Source organism: Cryptomeria japonica, chromosome 3, assembly GCF_030272615.1.
Source record: "Cryptomeria japonica chromosome 3, Sugi_1.0, whole genome shotgun sequence".
NCBI classification, from domain to species: domain Eukaryota; kingdom Viridiplantae; phylum Streptophyta; class Pinopsida; order Cupressales; family Cupressaceae; genus Cryptomeria; species Cryptomeria japonica.
Window position 1 is genome coordinate 426,816,645 of NC_081407.1, and position 24,259 is coordinate 426,840,903.

General features: G+C 36.6%; 1 protein-coding gene across 6 annotated transcripts in view; it reads left to right on the plus strand.

Annotated features, from left to right (window-relative positions):
- Positions 1–17,794, plus strand: part of LOC131070425 (hydroxyproline O-galactosyltransferase GALT2) — a 61,835-nt gene extending 44,041 nt beyond the window's left edge. Inside the window, exons 2-9 of one of the 6 annotated variants that reach the window (XM_058005940.2) lie at positions 1,430–1,518; positions 1,646–2,364; positions 2,620–2,762; positions 8,182–8,481; positions 8,648–8,776; positions 17,047–17,220; positions 17,335–17,442; positions 17,537–17,794. In XM_058005940.2, the coding sequence (XP_057861923.2) occupies positions 1,719–2,364; positions 2,620–2,762; positions 8,182–8,481; positions 8,648–8,776; positions 17,047–17,220; positions 17,335–17,442; positions 17,537–17,761 (1,725 nt within the window). In that variant the 5' untranslated portion in view covers positions 1,430–1,518; positions 1,646–1,718 and the 3' untranslated portion in view covers positions 17,762–17,794. Of the gene's footprint in view, positions 1–1,429; positions 2,365–2,619; positions 2,763–8,181; positions 8,482–8,647; positions 8,777–17,046; positions 17,221–17,334; positions 17,443–17,523 lie in introns of all 6 variants that reach the window. The other 5 variants (XM_058005941.2, XM_058005938.2, XM_058005944.2 and 2 more) reach the window with 5 other exon arrangements.
- Positions 17,795–24,259: the final 6,465 nt, after the last annotated feature.

The window sequence follows — 24,259 nt, forward strand, 5'->3', positions numbered from 1 at the left end:
AAAGACTAGGATCAGTCCTAAGAAAAACCTATGGGATAGACCTATGAGGACTCCTACGCTCTGATACCAATTGTTGAAAGCAGATGTACTCCGAGAGGGGGAGGGGGTGAATCAGAGTACCAGATAAAACTCACAAAATGGTAACCTGGTTTACATTTACAAAACAGAATGGTTGTACAAAGATATGAAGCTAGGAAAGCTTGAAATAAATAGTTATCTTGCCGAAACAATTTAAGGACAACTAATATAATAAAACTGAACAGATTGAACAAGATAGAAATAACAGAGCGTAATCTAGAAATGACCACAAATACGACACATCATTTGTGCTGAGTGGAAACCCTCAAGATCCAAATAGATCTCATCATAGGGAGAAAACCACTCCAATCCTTTTATTCATATCAACCCAATACATCCAGTTTAGCAGCCCTGCTGGAAGGAGCTTCAACCCCTCAACCTTACAAAATCAGAAAGAGGTTCATGAAAATACAGTTGCACATGTCTGCAACTATATTTTGATAAACCAATTTATTACAAGACTTCTTCAGATTTTCAATATCTTCTTCGCCACAAAATTCTGAACCAATTCAACACACGTCTTCCAAACCTTCTACACATATTTATATAATATCTATGTACAGGTAGAAGTTTTTTTTTTTGGTTACTTTCTGTAACTCTTAACCAACTTAGTTATTATGAAAAATAGTTTTGGTAACCATCTATTACACACACTCCGGTTACATCTTGACCCATATTTATATTTTCAAGTGAGCAATGTGAAAAACTAATAATTAACCAACAATGAAGTCTTTTGTCATTTGTTAACAATTGAACATTCCCTCAATGCAATCATATAATTATTTGGAATCCACCCGGAACACTTAACTCAACTTACTTTCCAAGCTTACTCAACCACGGTGCACAGTTAAGTTGCCATGTAAAAGCTAAATAATAAACTCGGTTAAAAACATGTAACATCCACTTGTCATCAAGGACAAAACATTAACAGATGAGGTCAACATAACAAGCGATATAGGAATAAGGATCTTGAACCTTGGGTAGTAAAATGTATATGCTCTGGAGTTGTTTGTCTGGAAAAGGAGATAGAATTATTGATGTAAGATGGGTAGCTTTCCATTCGAGAATGAAAGACAAAGGGCCGGCAATATTCCATTGCCAATTCCCCATGTCCTTTATTCCCAGTCAAATAAGATACTACAAAATTTCATTCTAGTTACCCATTCACACCTGTATATTCAACTTATTTTTTATTCTCTTTCTGGACTGTAACAATGGAAGAGCATCATTGGACTATCTCTTAAAATACTCTCATAAATTCTATGCACATCAAGCAAAATGTTTACATATGTATTTATAATGTCAAATTGAGAATTGAGAATTTTGATTCCTCACAATGGTACTATTATAGGTTTGTAATGAGGAGTACAATGCTGTAATCATATTTTATGATAAAAGAGTGTATACAAATTGAGTAGGACAAACAGTTGTGCAACAGAGGTAAGACAATTCAGCCTTTGCCCCTCAAGAAGCTTATCATTTATAAAATTTAGTACTTGTGAGGAAGAAAGAAAATTTCATATTTCATAGACAATTGCTTTGAAATGATGATTGGGACATCAAGCAGAGATTTTGCGGCTTCTAACAGGCCAAGGAAGCCAGGTTTGTGGGTAATTTTTCTGGTTTCTGCAGCAGCTTTGATGTGCATAGTTTTGGCCATTATAGAAGCAATTCAAGTTTTTAAGCCCAATCTCAACATTCCACCTCTGAGAAACAGAAGAATCACACATCATTTTATCAAGGAAAATGAAACAGCAGCACTGAATATCAAGAGATCTCCATCAAATAAGGACTCAGAAGAAAATCATGATTTCTTCCCAGTTTATCAAAATTTCATGTTCCCTAACCCAGCTTCATCTCTGGAGAGGAAGGCAAATGAAGCATTTATTTTGGGAGCTATGGCATCCAGAGAACTAATCCAGTTATATGATTCTGATTCATTGAGTTCTACACCATGTCCAAGTTCAATAAGTAGAGTATTTGGCAAGGATTCAGGCCTTTTTTTTGTGGGTGTTCCTTGTGGGATTGAGTTTAGGTCTGTTATAACCATGAAAGCACAACCTGTCCCAAAGGATGATAAGGATCTCAATGTTCAGTTTGTCATTGAATTCCTAAGCTCTGTAGAAGATGAAAGCGGGGAAGCCACCAGAATTTTCCACTTTAATCCCAGATTGAGAGGTGATTATAGTGGTGAACCTGTCATGGAACTCAATACTGCTTATCGAGGAAATTGGGGGGTTGCACAGCGTTGCATGCAGAACAGATCGTTTCCCTGGTCTAACAGAGGTACACAATCCAATTTATTAGAAAACCATAAAAAAATTGAGAGTTTTTCTTCACTTATTGGAAGTATGAATCTTTCATGTTGAGCCTGTAAAATCATATGGTAAGTATGAATCTTTCACATTGAGCCTGTGTCCTTTGATCAGGCTGCCTCAAGAAAGTTTTTTTTTTTTTTTTCTTCTCTCCAAATGATTACAAATTTATGTCTTTTCATTTTTGTTTGAATTTTATCTTGACTGTGTGTGATTCATTGTTTAGTGGATGGACAGGTCCCATGTGAGGGATGGAGGGAGTTTCCATTTGTAGAGAATCGGATGTTTGAGCTCAAAATTGAAAATGGATTAGAGGGATACCATATTTTTGTTGATAGAAGGCCCGTTGCCTCCTTTCCTCATAGGCCGGTCAGATTTTCTTCCTCCTTTCATCCTCTTTGGTTGTTTTAAAATCAGATGATATGCACCCACACGTTTGAAATTATAGCATTTTTCATAGTTCTCCCAACTGGAATTCATGTTTGAATCACATTGGCTCGCTCTTTATTCCAAATATCTTTGTTAAAATTTATGAGTCCAAAGTTAGATGCAAAGAGTATTAAAATTGATTCTTATATATATTTAGTGTACGGAAAAATTGATGTTGAATTTTTTATATGAGATTGGTTCTTAAATAATAAAATCAAAGTAAGTAATTAGAAAAAGGTTATTAAGTGGTAAGAGTTAAAGTACTAGGAGGTTGTGGAGAATCATGTTTATTTAAGTTTTCCTTTAACATTAGGGATATCTTGGTCATCAAGAATAGGCTCCCAATTAATAATCATACTCTTTTTCATTTTCTTCTTGAACAAGAGATTAAGTGTCATGAATATGAGAAATAATCAAAACAAGGCATGGAAATTAGCTAGCATTCAACTATCTAGAAGCATCTCAATCACCAAGCTTAGAAGTGGTTGAAGATGGTCGAGATGGTTGAGACCAACAATGAGTAGATCAATTCATGACACTTCTTAGAGGGTTCAAGAAGTATGTGATAGAGTCAAGCCCATCACAAGCATTTTGACTACATCCACATTGATTTCTAGGAGGAAAGTGACTTGTGTAGAAGGTGGAGTCAATGGAATTCTAACAATCATACACAGGTTATTGCCTCAATTATCCAAAAATACTTTGAGGTATGCCACTTGAAGTGCACAACTTTGTTTGTTTGTACAACAAACCATAGCCTTAACGTAGATATAGATATGTATATTAACTAAACAACCAAAGAGTCTAGAAAGGTCTTTGTTTTTTCAAATGTTGAAAAGAATTTCCACTTTGGAAACATGCCAAATTTGGGTGAACTTATGAGGAAAATTAGCCTTTTGACTAGAAGAGTCATATGTTAAGAAAACGGCTCAAGCTTTAAAGGCTTACAGGAGTTATGATTCTAATTCTAAGCAACCTAAGGTCTAGGACAAAACTAAACAAGGTGCTTGAGATTTTTCAATTGACTAGTAATAGACAACAATGATTGACTACACCTAACTGAGTTAATCTAGTATTGATAAGAGGACCTTGATAGAGAATACAACAAGCAAAGTGGACAAGTTTTGACTCAATGATAGCTGATCAAGCAATCTGAAATTTATATTGCCAAGTATCCAAAGAAGATTATTAAAGCCAATGATAATATATCTGTGTAACCATGTGCAGGTGTGGAGAGAGATGGGTATATCCCTTGCATGATCTATGATTATGAAATGTATATCTAGATATCATTTCCAATCTTTCTACCAAGGTTTAAAGCTTCTCACTCCAATTTCATGATATGAAGAATAGAATCAATAATGGTCTAATAAAACTCAAAATCCTCATTGGAAAGATTGTATGTCTTTATCTCTAACCATGAAAGAAAACTCTTGGTAGTCCTAGAAAATATACTAGGAAGAGTCTTGATACCTGTATGCCCAAAGAAGATTGTTAAATTCATTTATGATTTAGCTTTGTAACAATGTGGTGTGGAGAGAGATGAGCATATGCCTTACATGATTTGTAATTGTGAAATGGTATATGTAGATACAATTTCCAATCTTTCCACAAAGTTTGAAACTTCTCATCCAATTTCGTGACAAATATGAAGAGGAATAGAAGAAATAATGCTTTAAAACAAACTCAAAATACTCATTAGAAAGCATGTATTTCTTAGCCTTTGGCTAAACGAGAAAAAATCTTGGTAGTCCTAAAAAAACCATTAGGAAGAGTCTTGACATTATGAAAAAATTTCAAAGCATGAACTCAAGGAATTTTAGCAAGGTTTCTATCCTAGAGAAGTAAATTGGGATCACCAAATACAATGTTAATCAATAGAAATACCATCACAAAATTCATTGTCATCCCATAAAAGTCATGGATTGACGGGTTTCCAAACTTTCTAAAATTTTAATAACAAAAGTGTCTTGCATCTAAATAGGTTCCTCATAATAGGACTATCATGAAACAAAGCACCTCCAAGCTTGACAACTATAGGCAATCCCTATATATATCTAATATTGAATCAAAACCTTTTAATTCCTATTTTCCTGTAAGGGTCTAATAATAATCCATTTGGCACTTAAAGAGATACCTTAGTGTTGGACTAATTTAAAATCAAGTTTGCTAGAATCACGAGGGAAACAATAAAACTCCCAAGCCACTCTATGAATCCTTTGCCTTGGTCAAAGGAAGCCCATAAAATCCCTTCAAATATTTTTAGTATTATAATACAAGTATTTTAAAGACATCTAACAAGAAGAAGGATAGACATAAGTAGCAACTAAGACCTTAGAGCACACCTATAATTTTTTTATAAATGAAGTAACTTAATAATGAAGCAAGCCAACTTTTTCTCAACTCTAGAAATGACCTCTTGCCAGAAAGAGAAAGGAAATGCCTCAAGTAAAAAGGGAATGCATAGGAGTCTAAACCTTTTTTTCAAGAGACTCACCTTTTGTTGTCCAAGCAAGCCATAAGATTGCAAAGAGATAAAAGTTAAGATAAATGATTTTCATAAACCAGTTACAAATAAATTATTCTACATAAAGAGTTGGAATATATTTTTCTTTTAAATCAATTATAAATAAATCATTCTAGATTTGAAAAAGAATGAAATGCTAAATAATAAACTCATTTTTTAATGTTAATGAAGAAGATACAAATTTAATTACAATAAAATACCCTAATTTGAATTTTGATTTCAAATTTGGGATGAGTTGATAGAGATGATTGGGCTCTATGAAATTTTTTTTTGTCTATAAATTGAGGTGATCCAGTGCATGTATAAATAGTCTTTGTGCCATGAATTTGAAAGAAATATACTTGTTACCTACAAACTATTGACAAATTTTCTCCGTCATTTTTATAGTGACCTCATTGGTCAACCATTTGAAAATTGAGCATCATATTGCTATTAGAACAACTAAAGGGTAGTCTCGATCTTGAAAAGCATAGATTTGAGACCCTATACTTGGTCTACTATGTAGAAATACCAACACCTAAGCATACAAACATGCAACATAAAAACTAAATAGCAATTTGTAAGCATGAAAGCTTCTCATTATAATCACAAAATAAATCACATACAATGGCAAATCCTCTCTTCTTTCCTTTGAAATTATAGAACCATTTTTTTCTACTTGCAAAGCTTCTCTCTAGGGTTTTCCCTAAAAACCTCTTTTCAGACTTTCCTCTCTAATGAATAGGAGAGACATGTGTGTTATATTTTCACAATAATATATCATATTACTATACTTTTAGGACTTTAATTAATTTCAAAATAATTAATTCCTAGTTTTCATCTTTGGTGCCAACAAAAATCATTTATACCAATCAATGGAGAATTACCTTGATGACTAGACCTTCAATGAAGATTAGTAATGTTGACAAACACCTTTGGGGGCTTGCCAAGAGAAGAGCTTCTACTTGTGACAAGCCCTTGGATCTAATTTTGGGGAAAAAACATAGGTGTAGAATATGCTCCCTATACTAATCTATTTAAGGTATGTGCAAATAAATTAGAACTTTGTAGTTATAAGAAAAAAACACAAAAGAAATAATATACCATAACACAATGATTTATGTGAGACAAACCCTTTCAAGAGGGTATAACCCACACTCTAAATTAGCTCAATTTATTATTTAGTAATCAATGGTTACAATACGTGTTAGTAGAGTTTAAGCCTTTGTACCAATATCACCAGCAAGATATTTGAATTAATTCTGACAACATAACAATACCTAGATAAAACTCACTATCTAAATCTCCATCCCAAGCACCCAGTAAATGAAATTTCAAGTAATACATGAAACCATAAAAAGGTAATTAGGAAACCATAAGATAAAACCACCAAAATATGGTGCCCAAATCCTTAGTTAAAGATCCAACACCCAATCCCCAAGATGAGTCCATAGACTAAAATAATATATTCCCTACACTTGTCATAAGCTTCTCATAATCCATTCACCAACTTGGGTACTCCATTTTGGATCCATTATCTTCATTCAATGTAATGCATCCACCCATAGAATACCCATGCATGTAATGATAAGCACAAAAATACTTAACCTTGAGTAGTACATGCTTAGACATATTCATTGGATTAACAAAAGACAAAGTGATAGGTTGTGTTCTAAAAGTTGCTCTAGTATAACATGTCGATACTCCTTCAATCTAGTGAACTGTCTTAATCTCATTGGTTTGATGTGTTCATAATGATCCACATTATGTTGAACAATTGATTCATATATAGTGATCCCATTTTTCAAATATGACATTAATGGTAACTCTTGGGAATGAGAAGTGTTAAAAATATAATGATTTAAAAGAAGGTTTTCTAATAAGCCATACTCACATTTGCATACATTGTTATCTAAATCTAAACATGAACATTAAGGCTTGTCAAATATTTTTTCTTTGATGAATGAAATAACACCATTTACAAATAAGCTTTCAAGCTTATCATGTAATAACATGCATCTCATATTAGTAACCATAACCTGGAATCTTAGCATATATTCTTGATTGACTCTTTTTTTCCTTGTTTGTATTGCATGATGTTAGGGTGAAACACAAAGTTGTGCCACCTTTTTCTAAAGATAAGGGATAACAACTTCTAACTTCTTAACTTGAACTATCTATAATCAGTATATTTGTTTCAAATTCGAAATGATGTAAACTAATGAAACATTGATATTTCAATTTAGTTTATGATTGTATATTTCTTAAACTAAAAAAATTAGTTTGATAAATCTTTTTAATAGATTTAGTACTATTTAAATGTTGTAAAAAGTTCATAAAGTAGGGTTAACTAAATTTGTTCATTTTTTTCTCTTTTTGTGAACCTTATACTTTATTGAAAGGAAAAAAAAAATTATATAGTTACATGTCTCGAAAATATCACTTTCATGTAAGTCAAATATTTTGGTGTTTGTTTATAAAAAATTAAAATTTATAGTAAGTGATTGGCCTCTCTTCTAATTTAATAAAAAAAATTGTATTTTTTTTTTAAAATATCATTTTTGTTAATGAAATCAATCTCAGCTTTCAAGTTAATGAACCATTCATCATTAATTTTAAAAATATAATAAAGACAATTTAAATTACTAAAAAATATATTTCTTGAATCTGTACAATGAGAACTATGAAAGGTTTTTTCATATATATATAAGGTTTTTTCATATATATATATATATATATAAGTGACAAGAATAAGTTAATTTGACCCTAATTAAAAAATTGACACCAAAATAAAATCATTGATAAGTTGAAAGTTTCATAATGTAATTGTTGGAAATCTGCATATATACACAGGGATTCCCTCTCAATGATATATTGAGCATATCTGTTAAAGAAGACATTCAAGTGGAGAACATAGATGCATATTCATTGCCATCCATTGCTCAGACCATATCTCTAGGAAAGCTTGCTGTTCAAAGACAGGATCCTAAGGCCCAGACTATATTGCAGCCATCTGGTCATCCCCACATTTTTGTGGGCATAATATCTGCAAGCAACAACTTTGCTCAAAGAATGGCTATCAGAAGGACATGGTTGCGTTCTCATACAATTCAAGCTTCATTCCAAGCAGCTGCCTTCTTCTTTGTTGCTTTGGTAAGTTGGCTGGCTTATTTTTCTCCATAATCTGAAACTCATACTTTCATCATAAGTGAAATGGGTGAGGGATTTTATATCATGCTATCTAATGGTGAATGCTTCTTTCCATTACAGTTATAGTGGGCATTATACAAACATTAAGGTTATCTGATTTAGTTTCCAGGACATTGACAAGGATATCAATGTGCAACTGAAGAAGGAATCAGATTACTATGGAGATATGGTGATCTTGCCATATATAGATCACTATCATCTATTAGTGCTCAAGACCCTTGCTATTGTGGAGTTTGGGGTAAGTAATAAATTTCATGGATTTTATCTGTGGTATTAGATGTCGGAATAAACAATGTTTACGTTAGAAATGTGTTGTTTCCACTTTCTGAATTGAACTGAATTGCTTTAAAAATTTACATTTTAGATCATTAAAATTGACATCCATTAAAGTCAGAGATCAAACCCATGTCTAACTGAACAGCAAACAACAATAAACAGTAGTCAACTCACTAGAACTGATGTTCCCCTACAAACTAGTAACATTTACAATTTCAAAGCAACAAGATGCAACATAACAGCAGACAAACTAGTAACATTTACAATTTCAAAGCAACAAGATGCAACATAACAGCAGCTACAGGAAGCAAGAATGAACAGCAACATCATCTCCTTGCCTGCAGGAATAAGAAATGAGGATCCAACAACCTCTGTAGTCGAAATCAACCTCAATAAGCGCATGCACTGTTGACACCAGGCCCAGCAATTGGTACAGTCTTTGAAATTGGATTGCTGCAATTATCTTGACACTTCTTAATTTGAACTTAAATGTTGTGTAAGATTCCAATACAGTCTGAGTTTGACTCAAACATTCTGTACAATGTTAATATGAAGGGTCAAGCTTGAATGTAATTTGAAGGAAAACCAAACATCTAAACCTCTAAATGAAGTCTTAGAGTTTGGGTGATGACATTGTGGCCAGAGGAAATCCCAAGAAGTGCAGTTTGACCACGTTTGAGGGAAGAGAGCTGGGAGGGTGACAAATAGGGAGCACCACAGTTGGTGGGAGGTGTTGACGTGTATTTTGTACACAATCATACATAGAATAAAATACCCAAGGGTACCTTATCCTCTCTTGAATAAAGTCTCTGATTGCTGAAGATGTCGCAAAAAAGGATCAATCAGGGTGACTCCAATGTTCTTTTATGTAGGGTCTCTATGTGTGGATAAGCACCAGTGGTCGTTGTGATTGTTGTTTCATCAAGGGGACTTACGTATCCGAATTGCAGGAACAAGATTTCCTAATACTAATGAATTCCAAAAAAGATCAAAAGGGTAGGGTTTGCAAGAGATAAACTCTAATCTAATCCTAAGAATGACTCAATGCGGGCAGGACTTGGTAAGATTCTACCAACTTCAATATTGCCATGAAATAACAACTCAACTGAAATTGATGCGATCTTCTAAGGTAACAAATGATCTCTCAATTCATCAAGGATCATGGACACTACCACGAAGGCACATATCCAAAGCTCAATGACGATTGAAGGTTTAAGTAATTCAAGTTTTTTCAGTTGACCACACAAGGCGTTCCTACAATCAGTAAGAAGCTAGTGGTTTGGAATGTGAATCTCACCAAAGATCAAGCCCAACACTTAGTCCTTCGAACTTTAAATACTACTTTGACTGAGAATGATTCAAGAAAGTAAACAACCATGAAGATAACCACAAGAATTGCAATAAAACACCATAACTTCAATATTTTATTGATCTCAAAGCCATCATAAACAACAATTGTTTGAAATTCCTTCTTCAAAGCTCAATCTTGCTACAAAATAACTTGCTTCTCAAAAACTCAACTATTTCTTATTGCTCTCTCTTAATTCTATATCTCTATATCAAAATGAAAATGAATGAGGGTATAAATAGCATCCTCAATTACAATGAACGGTCCAGATCAAAAGAAGATCAATGGCCAAGATTATGACACCTAAACCCTAATTAGGGTTTATTACAAATAGCCCCCTTTTTATTGAACAATATTAAATGCATAGCCAAATATTAAATTTGGCACAAAAAACCTAGGAGACATAGACCAATGATAATTAAGGTGCCACATCATCTATAACAACCTTTCTTCTAGAATCTTATTCCCTTTCCAATGCTCTTTCTTAGCATATGCAATGAATCTAGACACGATTCCTTCGATCTCAGCAATTGGAATCTCGAGAAGATTCCTCATTCGTTCCTCCAAGTGGATGACCTGATCGAAAGCCTTGAGAAGAGCAGTGTCCCATCCAGGTTCAAGTTCTTTGATTTTCTCAATCAAGAGCATGGTAGCAAACATCTGATCCCGTTGCTCATCTGTAATAACATTCTCATCTTTGCAAAAGATGACCTTGACTCTTTCTTCTAATTCTTGCAAATCCACATCTGTCTCAACTGCAATCCTCCTGCCAAGAATAGTACATAATACTTCAAACACTTTGTCCTGGATCGGATGGATAATCTCTTCAACTTGATTGCATTTGTTACTGATGTCCTCAAAAAGAACTTCCTTCATCTGGAGTAAAGTTGACCATTGGAGTAAACTATGAGGTCCTCCATCCATTATCTTTTCTTGTGCTAGGACCTTCCTTGATGTTTGTCTGATTACTTGCAGGACAGGAATGATAACATCCTTAGTATGAGCAAAAGCAGCTACAGTTATCATTAGGTTGTGGATGATCTCAAGAACCTGAATAGCCCAATGAATGGTCTGCATCATTCTTGTTGCAAATTCAATAGCAACTATATGGGATTTGTCAATCCAAGAGCTCATAAGCTGGACCAAACTCCTGACTCTCTCTGCCTCACCAACTGATTCAAAGGGAAGTGCCTGCGCAGGAGATACTGCTGGATCCTGACGCCTCAAAGGCTGATTGAGATGGCTAAAGTAGCCTCTCCAAGCACTGACCTCTCGTTCAAGCTTTCTATTCTTTTCCATTTCTTCTCTAAGCTTGTCCTTAAGTGCCTCAAATGAATCAGTGGCCTCATCCAATGTCTGCTCGGCTGTGAGTGGACCAAGCTCAAATGTCTCTACATCATACTCCTCTGCAAGGATTTCACCTTCATACTTGTCCACTGCTGGTGTAGCTATCTGTAATTTCCTGGATCCTGTCTCATCTCTGATCATCTTGGACATCTTAGTGGCTTTCCTCTTTTCTGTTACTTCCTGAGAATTTCCAACAAGGCTCTCTAAATCAATCACATTATCTTCTTCCTCGATCACAATCACCCTTGTTAGTCTCTCTTTCAACCAATCTGGAATGGCAGATCTTGTTTCTCTAACCTGTATCTCCTTAGGCAATGTTTCTTCTTCTCTGAGAGGAGATGTCACTTCATCATCGTTCTTGTCTTCATGTAACTCATTAACTTGGAGAGATCGGCTTGATGAACGTTGAGGTGCTTGTCCTTCTTCATGTTTATCGTCCTGTACCATTGATTCCATAGATTCCTCCATTTCAAGTGTCCTCTTCTCTTGTCGAGAAGATGTGCCGGATGAACGATCTCGGTTGGCCTCTGGCTTCTTCTTGGAGGATTCTCTTTTTTCAGGTCTCTCTTTTCTCTTTGAGCCCCTAGGATGAGGATTACCCTCACTTATGCTTCGAAGGTTGCCTTCGCTTGTGCTTCTGGGATTAGGATTACCTTCACTTACACTTGCTCCTCCTTCTCCTGGCCTTTCCTCCAAAGTAAAAGTCATAGATATGCCCTGCTCTCTCAACTTTTGATGTTGCACATCAACCCATCTGTGAGTACAAGACAAAACTGGAGCCATCAAGGCATCTAGATCCAAAATTTCAGGTTCATTCCAATCTAGCCTCACTGCTTTGCTTTCTCGGTCATAAGATGATTGGAGATGTCTGCCACTGTCTTGAGCTTGGTCGGCCACTCTGTAAATTTTGCATTTCCTGATGAAGTCTAAAGGCAATTTAGAATGCATCTTTTTTTTCACTTCAAGATCATCTGAGAGATTCATCACAAAGTCCTCTACCTGAAGTTCATGTCTGTATTTCCTTCCAACTGTCTCCTCTATATACCAAGTAACACTATTCTATCTGTCGGATATCTCGGCAACATATAGGGAGGTGAAGGACATCCATGAACTCTAATATATGTAAACTTCTGAAATTGGATGAACCAAACACCATACCTCTTTACAAGTTCTTGTGCATCTTGAGATAGCCGATTTGTGAATCCCGCCTTGCAATGTCCTGGTGATGTTCATCGTGAAGGTATCATTGACCAACTTGTAGTCACTTCCTGGTGGATGATGCAAATGAACATAGGAATCACAAACTCTGACTTCCCCGGGCCCTCTTCCGATCACTCCTCTGTGAGGTAATCCTGTTTATTCAAAACTCCTTATCAAGGCATATATGATGTATGAACTCATGTAGAAGGACTTGGTAGCCTTCAGTCTTCTTAACTGTACGTCCAAGCAATGGCTAATCATTCTAGCCCAATGAATTGTTCCTTTTCCTTGAACTATCACTTGGATGAAGTAGAACATCCACTTCTCAAAATAGAAGGCTTGAGGAGCCCCTGTAACTCGGTTGAGTAATGTTATCAAATCTCTATACTCCTCCTGGAAGTCGATCCTATGTGGTGTGTTCGGAATCTTGCTCAGGTGAGGACGACTCTTGAGTAACCAATTCTTGTTGATGATGCTCAAGCAAGTGTCTGGATCATCTTCGTACATGGACCTGGCTCCTTCTAAGCTTTTATAAATCATATCTTTATGTTCTGGCAGGTGAAGAGCTTCATTGATAGCCTCCTCTGAAAGATAAGCCAAAGTGTTTCCTTCCTTGGACACGATCGATCTGGACTGTGGATCATAATGGCGAGCACACTTGATCATCAACTCATGGCACTGGATTGCTGGAGGGAAGCCGACTGCCTTGATAATGCCACTTTCAATTATTCTCCTTGCGACAGGTGATGGCTTGCCAATGTAAGGGACCTCTCAAAACTTCTTCGTACTGAAGTTTCCCAAGTTGGTATCTCCAATGTTGCTCCACTTCGACACGGTCTTGGTCTCCAATTCTTCGTTCTTTTGATCTTCCTTCATGAGGGCTGGACGACTGGTAGATGCTCCTGCCTTTGGGGTCGCCATCGTGACACCTACACAACATTTCATAATGAGTAACAGATTTTGCAATATAGAAATATAGACTAGAATTTAAATTTAGGAAACTTCATGATAAATCCTTGAATTATCATTTCGTAAATATAACGATGCAATTTTGGAATTCAAAAATTCAAAATTCAAAATTGAGGCTAGGACGATTCAAAATTCAAAATTTGGACAAGGGAGATCTTGCCATACCTTTCTTGAGAACTAACTCTAAAAAGATGCAAAATTAGGAAATTCGCCTAAGCAAAATGAAGATTGGAGTCTTCAACGTGAGCTTCTCCTAGCAAATGCGCCTCCTTTATCAACTTCACCACCTTTGGGGTCTTCAATGCCTTAAAGGAAAATTCGCTCCAACTCTAACCACAAACAAAGTTCGCACTCCACCTTGGATGGAAATTTCGCTCCTCTCCTTGGATCAAAATTCGCTCCCTTTATTGCTTCTCCAAAATCGCATGTAATAATGATTGAATGATGTTTTAAAATGCTTCAAAGTACCCTTCTTATATAGGCGCTCATCTCCTTATTCTCACATAGGCCGACTTTTGGAAATAAGGCAAATAATAAACAAAAAATAAAAAGGAGGCCGACTTTTGTAAAAATATAAAAATATAACCCCAAGCGCTCTCCCTTTTTATTTAATTTAATAATTAATTAATTTAAATGCCTTTGTAATTAATAATTTTAATTTTTTAAAAGGCTAAATTAATTATTAAATGCCTTATGCGCTATTTTTAAATGCCAATTTAATTAAATATTTTCAAAGTTTATCGAAATTAGCACTTAATGTAATTCAAAAATTATTGGCGCCTAAACATGAGAGGGATTTGGGACATTAATCAATATCGCTCTGGTCCCTGGGAGAGGGACAGGAGCGCTCATGCATTTTGGATTGATTTTTACGTTCAAAGTCACTTCCTTTACGTCCAAAATGGGGTCTTCATTCGTAGCTTGGAGTTTGATCTATTCAATTTTTTGAATGAATGCCTTTTAAACCATTTTCGCCCTGGTCCCTTGGTGAGGGATAGGAGCGGTTTTTGCTTTAACTCCTTGGTCCTTGTTTTTTAAATCATCAAATCAACTTGCGAGGTAAGCAATGATCATCCTTGTTTGTTCTACGCATGCCAATCTTGTCCTTTGTAAAGCAAACTTGATATTCTGGAGATTTTCGCCCTGGTCCTTGACTGAGGGACAGGAGCGAACTTTACATTTTAGCCAAATTTTGTCGAGTCTTGGGGTCAATTCCTTGTTTATCATCTTCCTAAAGACATTTGGGATCTTGCATGACCTTGCCTTGACGTAGTTTTTGAAGGGAACGGTTGACTTTATTGAAATCGCTTTGGTCCTTGACTGAAGGACAGGAGCGCCATTTTGTTCTTTGTGCGAACCCTTGATCATATCAACTTCCAATTGCCTTCAAAGCGAAAAACGTTGTTTCTTATTCCTTCTTGAGTCTTGCAAACGATAGTAGTACTCCAAAATACTAGGCAATAAGGCAAATTTGAGGATTTCGCTCTGGTCCCTGGGAGAGGGATAGGAGCAATTTGGGCAATTCCATCAAGTTCTCGGGTTATTTACAACTTTGTTCTTCTTTGAGGCATTCCAAACATCTTTACCATCATGTGCCTTGGCCTGGACTCAACCAAATTCGGAAGGAAATGCTAGATAACCAAGATTTCGCCCTGGTCCCTTGGAGAGGGACAGGAGCGAACTTGCATTTATAAGCTTATTTGTGTTTCGCCAACTTTCAAAATCATCTTTGACGGATTAGTTGGGTTGCCTTTCCTTCATCTCAAGCTTGAAATTCGCCTTTCCTTAGTCCAAAACTTGTCCTTTGAGAAAATCGCTCTGGTCCCTTGGAGAGGGACAAGAGCTTCATTTGAAAATCGCCTTGGTCCCTTGGAGAGGGACAGGAGCGAACTTGTACCTTGGGTCGATTTTCTCCTTCGTGGTCCATTCAAGTTATATTCAATGGGCAAAACGTACTTTACTTGATCTCTTCCAAATCGCAAAATCATTTAATCTTGCAAGAATAAGGCAAACTTGGAGTTCAAGCTCCGGTCCTTTAGTGAGGGACAGGAGCGATTTTGTCATCTTAGCATATTTCCTTGTTTGCAAATTACTTCAAATTATATTCAATGGACAAAACATGCCCTCCTTGATCTCTTCCAATCCAAAAATTGTCTTGGCCCTGCAAGGACAGTGCAACTTTGAGAAACAAGCTCCTGTCCTTCAGTGAGGGACAGGAGCGATTTTTGTCCTTAACGTCAAATGTTCAACTTTTCATTGTAAACGACTAAGTCTGGGTGCTCCATTATGTTGATTTCATCTCTTATTGCGTTCTTGATGCTCCAGTTTGATCAACTAAGGCCAAAAATGCCCTAGGTAAACCATTTCGCCCTGGTCCCTGGGAGAGGGACAGGAGCGATTTGGCCTTAAACCTTAAAAATTTGCCATCTTGAGTCTCAAAAAAAAATCTTCCAAATCTTCAATTCATGCTCGATTGTATCTCCTGGCGACCCTGCATGAGACAAATGAAACAAGTCAATAACCAAGATGCATAAAATATCAATTTCGCCCCGGTCCCTGGGTGAGGGACAGGAGCGATTTTGCCTCTATAGGCCAAAATATCAAGAATTTAGGCTTTCAGTCACTTCACAAGGCATAATTAGATCATCTCCCAGGCCAGGGGTCAATTATCAAACCTTCCAAAATTTGGTCCAAATTCACCCGGACAAGATTGCACAATTCCATCATTAACACTTAGGTAAAATTTGAACTTGCTTTCAAAATTCCGACTGGACCTAGACAGACACACCTGACATCCTGACAGACTCATCCTATTTCAAAATTGCAATCCACACGAGGATGCTCAATAATCTTTCAAAATTTGACTGGACTGCAGCTTGAAAATATCAAAAAAGGAAACCCTAAGGCTTAGCCCTAGTCCAGACAACTCACTCACTTACTTAAAACCCTAAAAGCAGAGAGAAGAATAGGCAAAACTGAGCAAAAAGAGGGGGTCCCCATTTTAATGGGGCGATGTGTGAAATGGTCACAACAGGAGGGTGCACAAAATCAAAAAGCATGTTTTATAGAATCTTTTTTAGAATAGAAGGAACAAACTGGGGGTGGGAAGATGAAGGAGAGGCGCTTACTGATTGGCATCTTGATGCGAAGCACTTTCCAAGCTTTTAATTGAGAGGGAGCATCAGAAAATTCTAAAAAATTCAAATTAAACTTCTGATATTAACCCTTTTTCTTGGTTCTCAATTAAAAAAAAACTTCTGAAGAATTCAATTACTATATACACACTCATACTCTTTAAAGTTTCATTAAAAATTCTTAATCAACTTAAGTTGTGATGATGTTTGAAAACCACCATCATTGCTGTGCAGGTGAAAAACATGAGCTCAAAGTATATAATGAAATGTGATGATGATACTTATGTGAACATGGATGCAGTGGTAAACAAGTTGAATGAAACAGGGGATAAACAGAGTTTGTTCATGGGTTTATTCAACTGGGGCCAGGGTCCTGAGAGGGAAGGGAAATGGGCAGTCACTTATGAGGTAATATAATATAAAACTGTCACCGCACTCTGCATCTCTATCCCTGAACCCTTTAAAACAGATCAAATTCTATCACTTCATTTCCCTAATAAATCTTATAATATGTTGGTTCAGGAATGGCCAGATATGTTATACCCACCTTATGCCAATGGTCCGGCATATATAATTTCAAAAGATATTGGTGAATTTATTATCTCTTCCCACAAAAACCATAGTTTGGAGGTATGTATATTAAGCATTTCTTATTGTATCTTTCTTCTTCTGACTGCAGCTACAAGAATAAAATATTGACTGATATTTCAGTTTTATTTTGTAGATATTCAAGATGGAGGATGTGAGCATGGGCATATGGGTTTTGAAATACAATGAAACAATGGTAAAACTTGGTCAGGAGTTAGGAGTGAGATATGAAGACAATTGGAGATTTTCTCAATCTGGATGTACAGAAGGTTATTTGTCAGCTCATTACCAGTCTCCTAGACAGATGTTATGCTTGTGGGAAAAGCTTAATGTTGGCTCTTCTCAATGTTGTCACATCTAAATAGATTATTAATAAAATTATTTTTTTCGTGCATTTGGTTTTCTTTTCTATTTTGGTGGATGGTTTGAAAAAATAAATTCTTAAATAGTATTTGTTTTATTACAGAGTAAGATGATGATGTAAAATTAAATCTGTTATATTAATATTAAAATAGTAGTAGCATTATAATAAATTTATAATTTATCTAATTAAATTTTATATAAATTTTGGTTGAAAAGGAATATTTAATTCACTTTGTTGCAAATTTAGAGGTTGATTTTTTTGAGTTCCTACGTTTTTACGTCTTATTTAATAATCTATTTAAGTGTTTGGATTAAAGGTGTCTTGCCAGTATCATTGATCACATAAAAAAAAAAAAAAAAAATGATCAATAAAGGCAGAGCCATATTTATATATTAATTAATAAAAGAGATTACAACATAAAAGTCCAGGTTTCCAAAAAGTCCAGAGGGCCTAAGACAGACATTTTGAAACCAAATCCGTGAGTATGCACAGAGAGGGAAACTAACTCCACTACCCACAAAAAATTCTGAGCTCAGAATGAAAATAAGTTTGTCTTGAAAACATTAAACCTTAAGAAACCTCTTCAGCCTTTCAAAAAACCTTCAAAGTTTAGAGCTACAATAATCAAAATCTTTGCAGAGTATATGAAAGTTTAACTTTAACAGAGAAATTTTCTTAAATTTTTCCTAAAAAACTAAAAAACCAAGCAGCCAACTAAAGGCTCTGCAACGTCTCAAAGGAAAACTCCCAACATGGAAAATCTATCTGATTAAGGGTCTTCATCTGGCTCTGTAGGAGGTGTTGGAGCTCTGCCTCTTCCAGAGCCTCTACTCAGAGGATGTCCTCGACCCCGGCCAGAACTGCGACCCGAACCTCTGCCACTACCTCTCCTGCCCTGTTCTGCATGGGGTTCCTCCTCTTCTGTTTTTGAGGGCAAGATACCATTAAGCCTAGTAAATTCAAGAAGCTCTTCCTCCCTACCCAAATCTTCTGGATTCTCCCCGGGAAAGCACCATTTGAGCAATCTAAGTCCCATACCTACAAATGATTTGTGCTTGTCAAGGTCCTTGCAAGCAAGATCAAGCAAAAAAGGATAAAATTTGATAAGCTCGTCGAGAACGTTGAAGCGAATTCTCTCGCTCGGCCAAGGAGCCCCTGAATCATGACATGTCTTATTAAGGATCTCTTGCAATTCCTGCAGAATGTCATTTGGGAATAGCCTCTTGGTGAAGATCCAAACTGCTTGCTTGTCTAGCTTTTAGTCCATGAGGGAGCCAACAAACCTAGACGAAATACTGGTGGTGTCACAGGGGTATTCCTCCCTACTAATATGTCCACTACCCAGGATAAGCTTTACAGCCAGAATGACCGTTGGCTCGGGATATAGCAGTAGCCTCTTCAGTCTTAAATCTGTGATTTTCCTAAATGAAACTTGGCGGGTGGAAGCCGAAAGGGAGATGGAGTGTCTGCGCCAAAGCATGAAGTTGGCCTTGGATAGACATGCATAATGAACTCGGACGACTCCTCACTAGACATAGCTTCCGGATTTTGTGTCTCCTTGATGATTGTCGAGGGTCTGTAGCAGCTTAACCTATTTTGAATGCGCTTGCAGGGATAGAATAGTTAATAACTTGCATTAGAAATCTTAACAAAGGCTTGATAGTACTTTCTTCAACATGCATTTATGAGAAATGTCTTGCAATGAATTTGTCTGCAAAGGTGGCGAAGGATATCTGTCTCTAATCATGCCAAATCTCCCGGCTAATGGGTTTATCTCTATCCCATGGACAACACATGCCTCGTACTAAGAATGACGGCGGACCGCAGGCTGGCTTTTCGAGAGGCAAGTGGAAGAATTCTATTTTGACAAGACCAAGAATGAGTGACGTCACCGATGGCGTGTCCGTTTCATCTCTTAAATTTGGCAGAAAAGTTTGAATTCAAAGAAGTAGTCGTTCCACCAAACTTTAACGCCAAAGATTAAGTTTGAAAAAATGAAAAGGAAAGGCTCTGCTAGGCAAATTAGGTTGATTTTGAGAATTCCTTCCATGCTCTCATCAAAACAGAGGAAACCGTTGCTGCAGAATTTAAAATTAAAACCTCTGTAGGTTAGCCTTGATGATTGCCTCCCTGCTTCCACCGGTGAATAGAAATGCCTTCTGCTGCAGATTTTGAGAGAGCGTCTGCCTCTATATTCGCTTCTTTGTAGATATGTTTAACCTCATACTACTCTAGATTCGCCAGATTGTCAGTTATGCTATCCAGAATTGCCTGTGGCCGCCAGTTTGGAGTTTTCTGCAATTTGATTGCATTGATTGCTATCTTTGATTCTCCCTCCACTATGATGTTTCTTAACCCATGATTGATGTGATCCAGTAGGCCTAATAGTAAAGCTTTAAATTATGCTATATTATTGGTGTTTGGTGGCATTGGCTTGGCCATTTTTCCAATGATTGACCCTGAGTGGTCTCTAATCATATATCCTATGTCGGAAGGGCCTAGGTTACCTTTGGTGGCTCCATCAAAATTTAGTTTTTACCACTCGTTCTTAGGAGTCCAAATAGATTCCTTTCGAGCCTTAGGTTTTTGCCCAAAAGAAGGAGGAATCTTGATTCGTTGCCAGTTATTTCTTATACTTTCATCCCAAGAGGAGAAAATTTTAGACGAGTCTATTGAGAAAGCTAGTTTGCAGTTTATTGTCTCAACAATTGAGGTTCAATTGAGCTTAAAACTGATTCAAATCTCTTGGCTTTATTATCAAAGAGTCTTCGATTCCTTTCTTTCCAAATTTCCCAAACAAGGCAGGACGGAGAAATTTCCAGAATCTGACTCAAAGTGCTTTCCTTCGAAGAGAGAGGCCAGCATTGGAAAAGGGAGATTATGTCATTAGGCAATGCTGATATCCACCCCAATTTTGCACAAAGCCATCGCCAACATTTTGAGGCAAAGGGGCAATTCAGGAGAAGATGGTCAACTGCCTCTGCATAGGCTTTACACATGATGCATCTAGAGGGGCCTTCATAGCCCATTTTAGTAAACTTTTATGCCGTAAGAATTCTCTTTTTGAAGGCTAACCATGCAAACATCCCTACTTTTGGAATGATCTTACTGCTCCAAAAGAGCCTAACTGGAATGTCCTGCTCCTCTTGATTTTGAGAGTTAATTAGAACTTTGTAGTCATCTTTGGTATTATATTGACCTGTTTTTGAGGAAGCCCAAATTAGAGTATCCTTCCCTCTTCTAGGGTTGATATTTCTTACTCTTATAAGATCTAAAAGTTGTTTTATTTTGGTAGCTGGATTAGGCAATCCTTCCATAGACTTCCAACTCCATCCTTGCATGCTAGAGATCCTTTCCAAAACCATATAATCACTGACTTGGGATCCCCAGTGTTGCTTAAGCCAATGCTCTGCTGTTGGAATGTTAAGAGAATTTGTAATGATAGGGTATCCTACCCATGAATCTTCCCAAAAAAGGCTAGAGGTTCCATCATGAATATCCCAAGACAGGGAGTCTGAAATTAAATTTCTGCAAGAGACAATGAAGTTCCAAGTTCTAGAACCCTTCAAATGAGAGTTAGCTCTAAGGAGGTTTTGGGGGTCCTCATCTGGTAGATATTTAGTTGCCATCATCCTAACCCATGTTGCTTTGGGATCTTTTATGAACTTCCAAACTAGTTTGGCTCCTAGGGCTTTGTTCTGCGATTTAAGATCTTTAATTCCTAAACCCCCCATTGGTTTAGGTTTGATGATTTTATCCCATGCAATTAGGGAAAATTTTTGCTTTTCTTCAGCATTTTGCCAAAAAAAAATCTCATCTTCTTGATGATGAAGGAATTTGCACTGGCAGTTAGAGACAAAAAGGATAAAAGGTAAATGGGAAGAGCCGAAATCACTGCTTGGAGCATAACTAATCTACCAGCCCATGAAAGCCATTTCCCCTTCTAGGAGTTTGTATTATGATCCCCTTCTAGGAGTTTGTATTCTGATCCATCTTTATCTTTAGAGGATCCCAAAGCTTAGTGTTCCTCGGTCCTCTGTCAATTGGAATGCCCAAGTGTATGCATGGGAGTGTTCCTGCTTTGTAGTTGAAGATTCAAAGGATCTTAGCCTGTATGGGGATGGGAGTGGAGAAAAAGAAAACTTTTGATTTTTCTTTGTTGCTGATTTGTCCTGAGGCCTTTCCAAAGGATTCCAAAAGCATTTTTAATTGAGTTGCTTCCTTGACTTTTGCTGCACCCAACAAAAGGTTATCATTTGCAAATTGTTGGTGTGTGACAACATAATTTGTGGTTACTTTGACTCCCTCTAGAAGGTTGTTAGATTGTCTTGATTTAATTGCCCTCCCTAAAGCTTCCGCCATTATGATATAGAGAAATGGTGATATGGGATCTCCTTGTCGGATGCCCCTTGACGAGGAGAAGAAACCTGTTGGCTTTCCATTTATCAAGATTGAAAATTTGGGTGTAGAAATGCATTCATAGACCTAGTTGATCCATTTTTTGTCAAAACCAAAAGCCTGCATTATTTTGCAAAGGAACCACCAATCTACATTGTCATAAGCTTTTGAAATATCTAACTTGATTATCATACCTGGTTTCTTCATGCTTTGAAGAGTGTAGATGGCTTCTTGAGCCACAATGACCCCATCAAGAATTGAGCGGTCAGGGACAAATCCAGTCTACTCATTTGATATAATGTAGTCCATAAGGGGCTTCATGCTATTTGTCATGACTTTTGAGAGGATTTTATAAATTGTGTTGCATAGGGAGATATACCTGAAATCCCCTACGTTAGATGCTTTTTCTTTTTTTGGAATAAGAGCTATGAATGTATTGTTGATTTGTTTGAGCAAGTTGCCTGATCTTCTTGCACATTCCAAGGCTTGAGTAAGTTCTTGTCCCAAAATATGCTAGCATTTCTTGAAAAATTCAATAGGGAAGTCGTCTGGGCCAGGAGCCTTTCCAGAAGGAAGTTGGTTGAGAGCTTGAGATACTTTTTCCAGAGAGAATTTCTCATTTAATTTCTTATTTTGTTCATTTGTAATAATCTTTGGAATCAAAGCCAAGAACTTTTCCTGCTCTATCAGGTGGAAGCCTTCAGCATTGTTTAGAATATTAGAGTAATATGTAATAATTTCTCTCTTTATCTCTTAAAGATCCTCTATAGTTTGATTCTGATTCAAATCCAATTTAGAAATCCAATTCTCGCTCCTGCGAATCTTTGTCACATTGTGGAAAAACTTTGTATTCTTGTCTCCCATCCGGAGCCAATTCTCTTTGGACTTCTACCTCCAGAAAATTTCTTCTTTGGATAGCATATCCTCATACTTCGTGAGCAAACTCTTTTCTTGTTCAATGGATTCTTGATCAATGCCCTCAGAAATAATTTTATCATTTAAAACTGCCAACTACTCTTCTAAAGATTTTTTGGAGGAAAAGATGTTTTTTAAATGTTAAGAATTTCATTGCAACAGTTTTTGTTTTACAAGTTTTAACTTTGAAATGAAGCAATAGAGTTTGGAGCCTTCAAATGATTCTTCTTTCCACCAATCTTCTACCAAAGTAAGGAAATTTGGGTCTTTCATCCACATATTCTCAAATCTAAAGGGAGATTTAGAGGTATCAAGAACACCTTGAAGGGAGAGTATAATGGGGAAGTGGTTTGATCTTGAATAGGCTAGAACTGAACACTCAAAGAAAAAAGGAAAAGATATGAGATCCCCCAGCCAGAAAAATCTGTCAATTTTCTCTGAGATATTACTAAATTCTTTTCTCATATATGTCCATGTAAAGGATTCCCCTGAATGCATTCCTATCTATCCAATCATTGAAATCTTGTTGAGATCTACCTAGCCTGATAATGCCTCCCCTTTTGTCTGATACATACCTGATGGCATTGAAGTCACCTCCTATACTGAGTCATTGATCAGATAGTTGGGATATGACCCCGTCAAGGAAAAGCTAAAGGAGTCTCTTGTTTTGAGGAGACGTTGGTTCGTAAATGTTGATGATAAAAAATGAAGAATTTGTTTGAAGGTGAGTGATCTTGACTAGCAACCATTTTTTGTTAGAAGCAACACCTTCCACATGAACTTGAGAAGGCTTCTAGATTATCATTAGACCCCAGAGGCCCCTCTGAAGCAACTGTTGATTGAAGAGATGCTTGAAATAAAAAAATAATTCTAACACCAAAGGAAACATCTTGTTGGCAACCTAATTTAGTTTCTTGAAGGAGGGTGAAATCTGCGTTGACCAAAAGAATCCTTCTCTTGATCACCCTCTGTTTGTTAGGGGCATTGAGACCCCTAACATTCCTAGACAGGATTTTCATTGTTGTTCAGGAAGGGATTTTTCCTTCCCTACTTTCCAAAGGTCTGTAATTTTGGATTGGTTCTTTGCTGCCCCATCTTGAGTTCTTACTTCAGTCAAAGATCTGCGGCCCTTCTTAGGAGGGGAGGATCCAAAATCAGGTTTCTCCTTTCCTTCTAGAAACT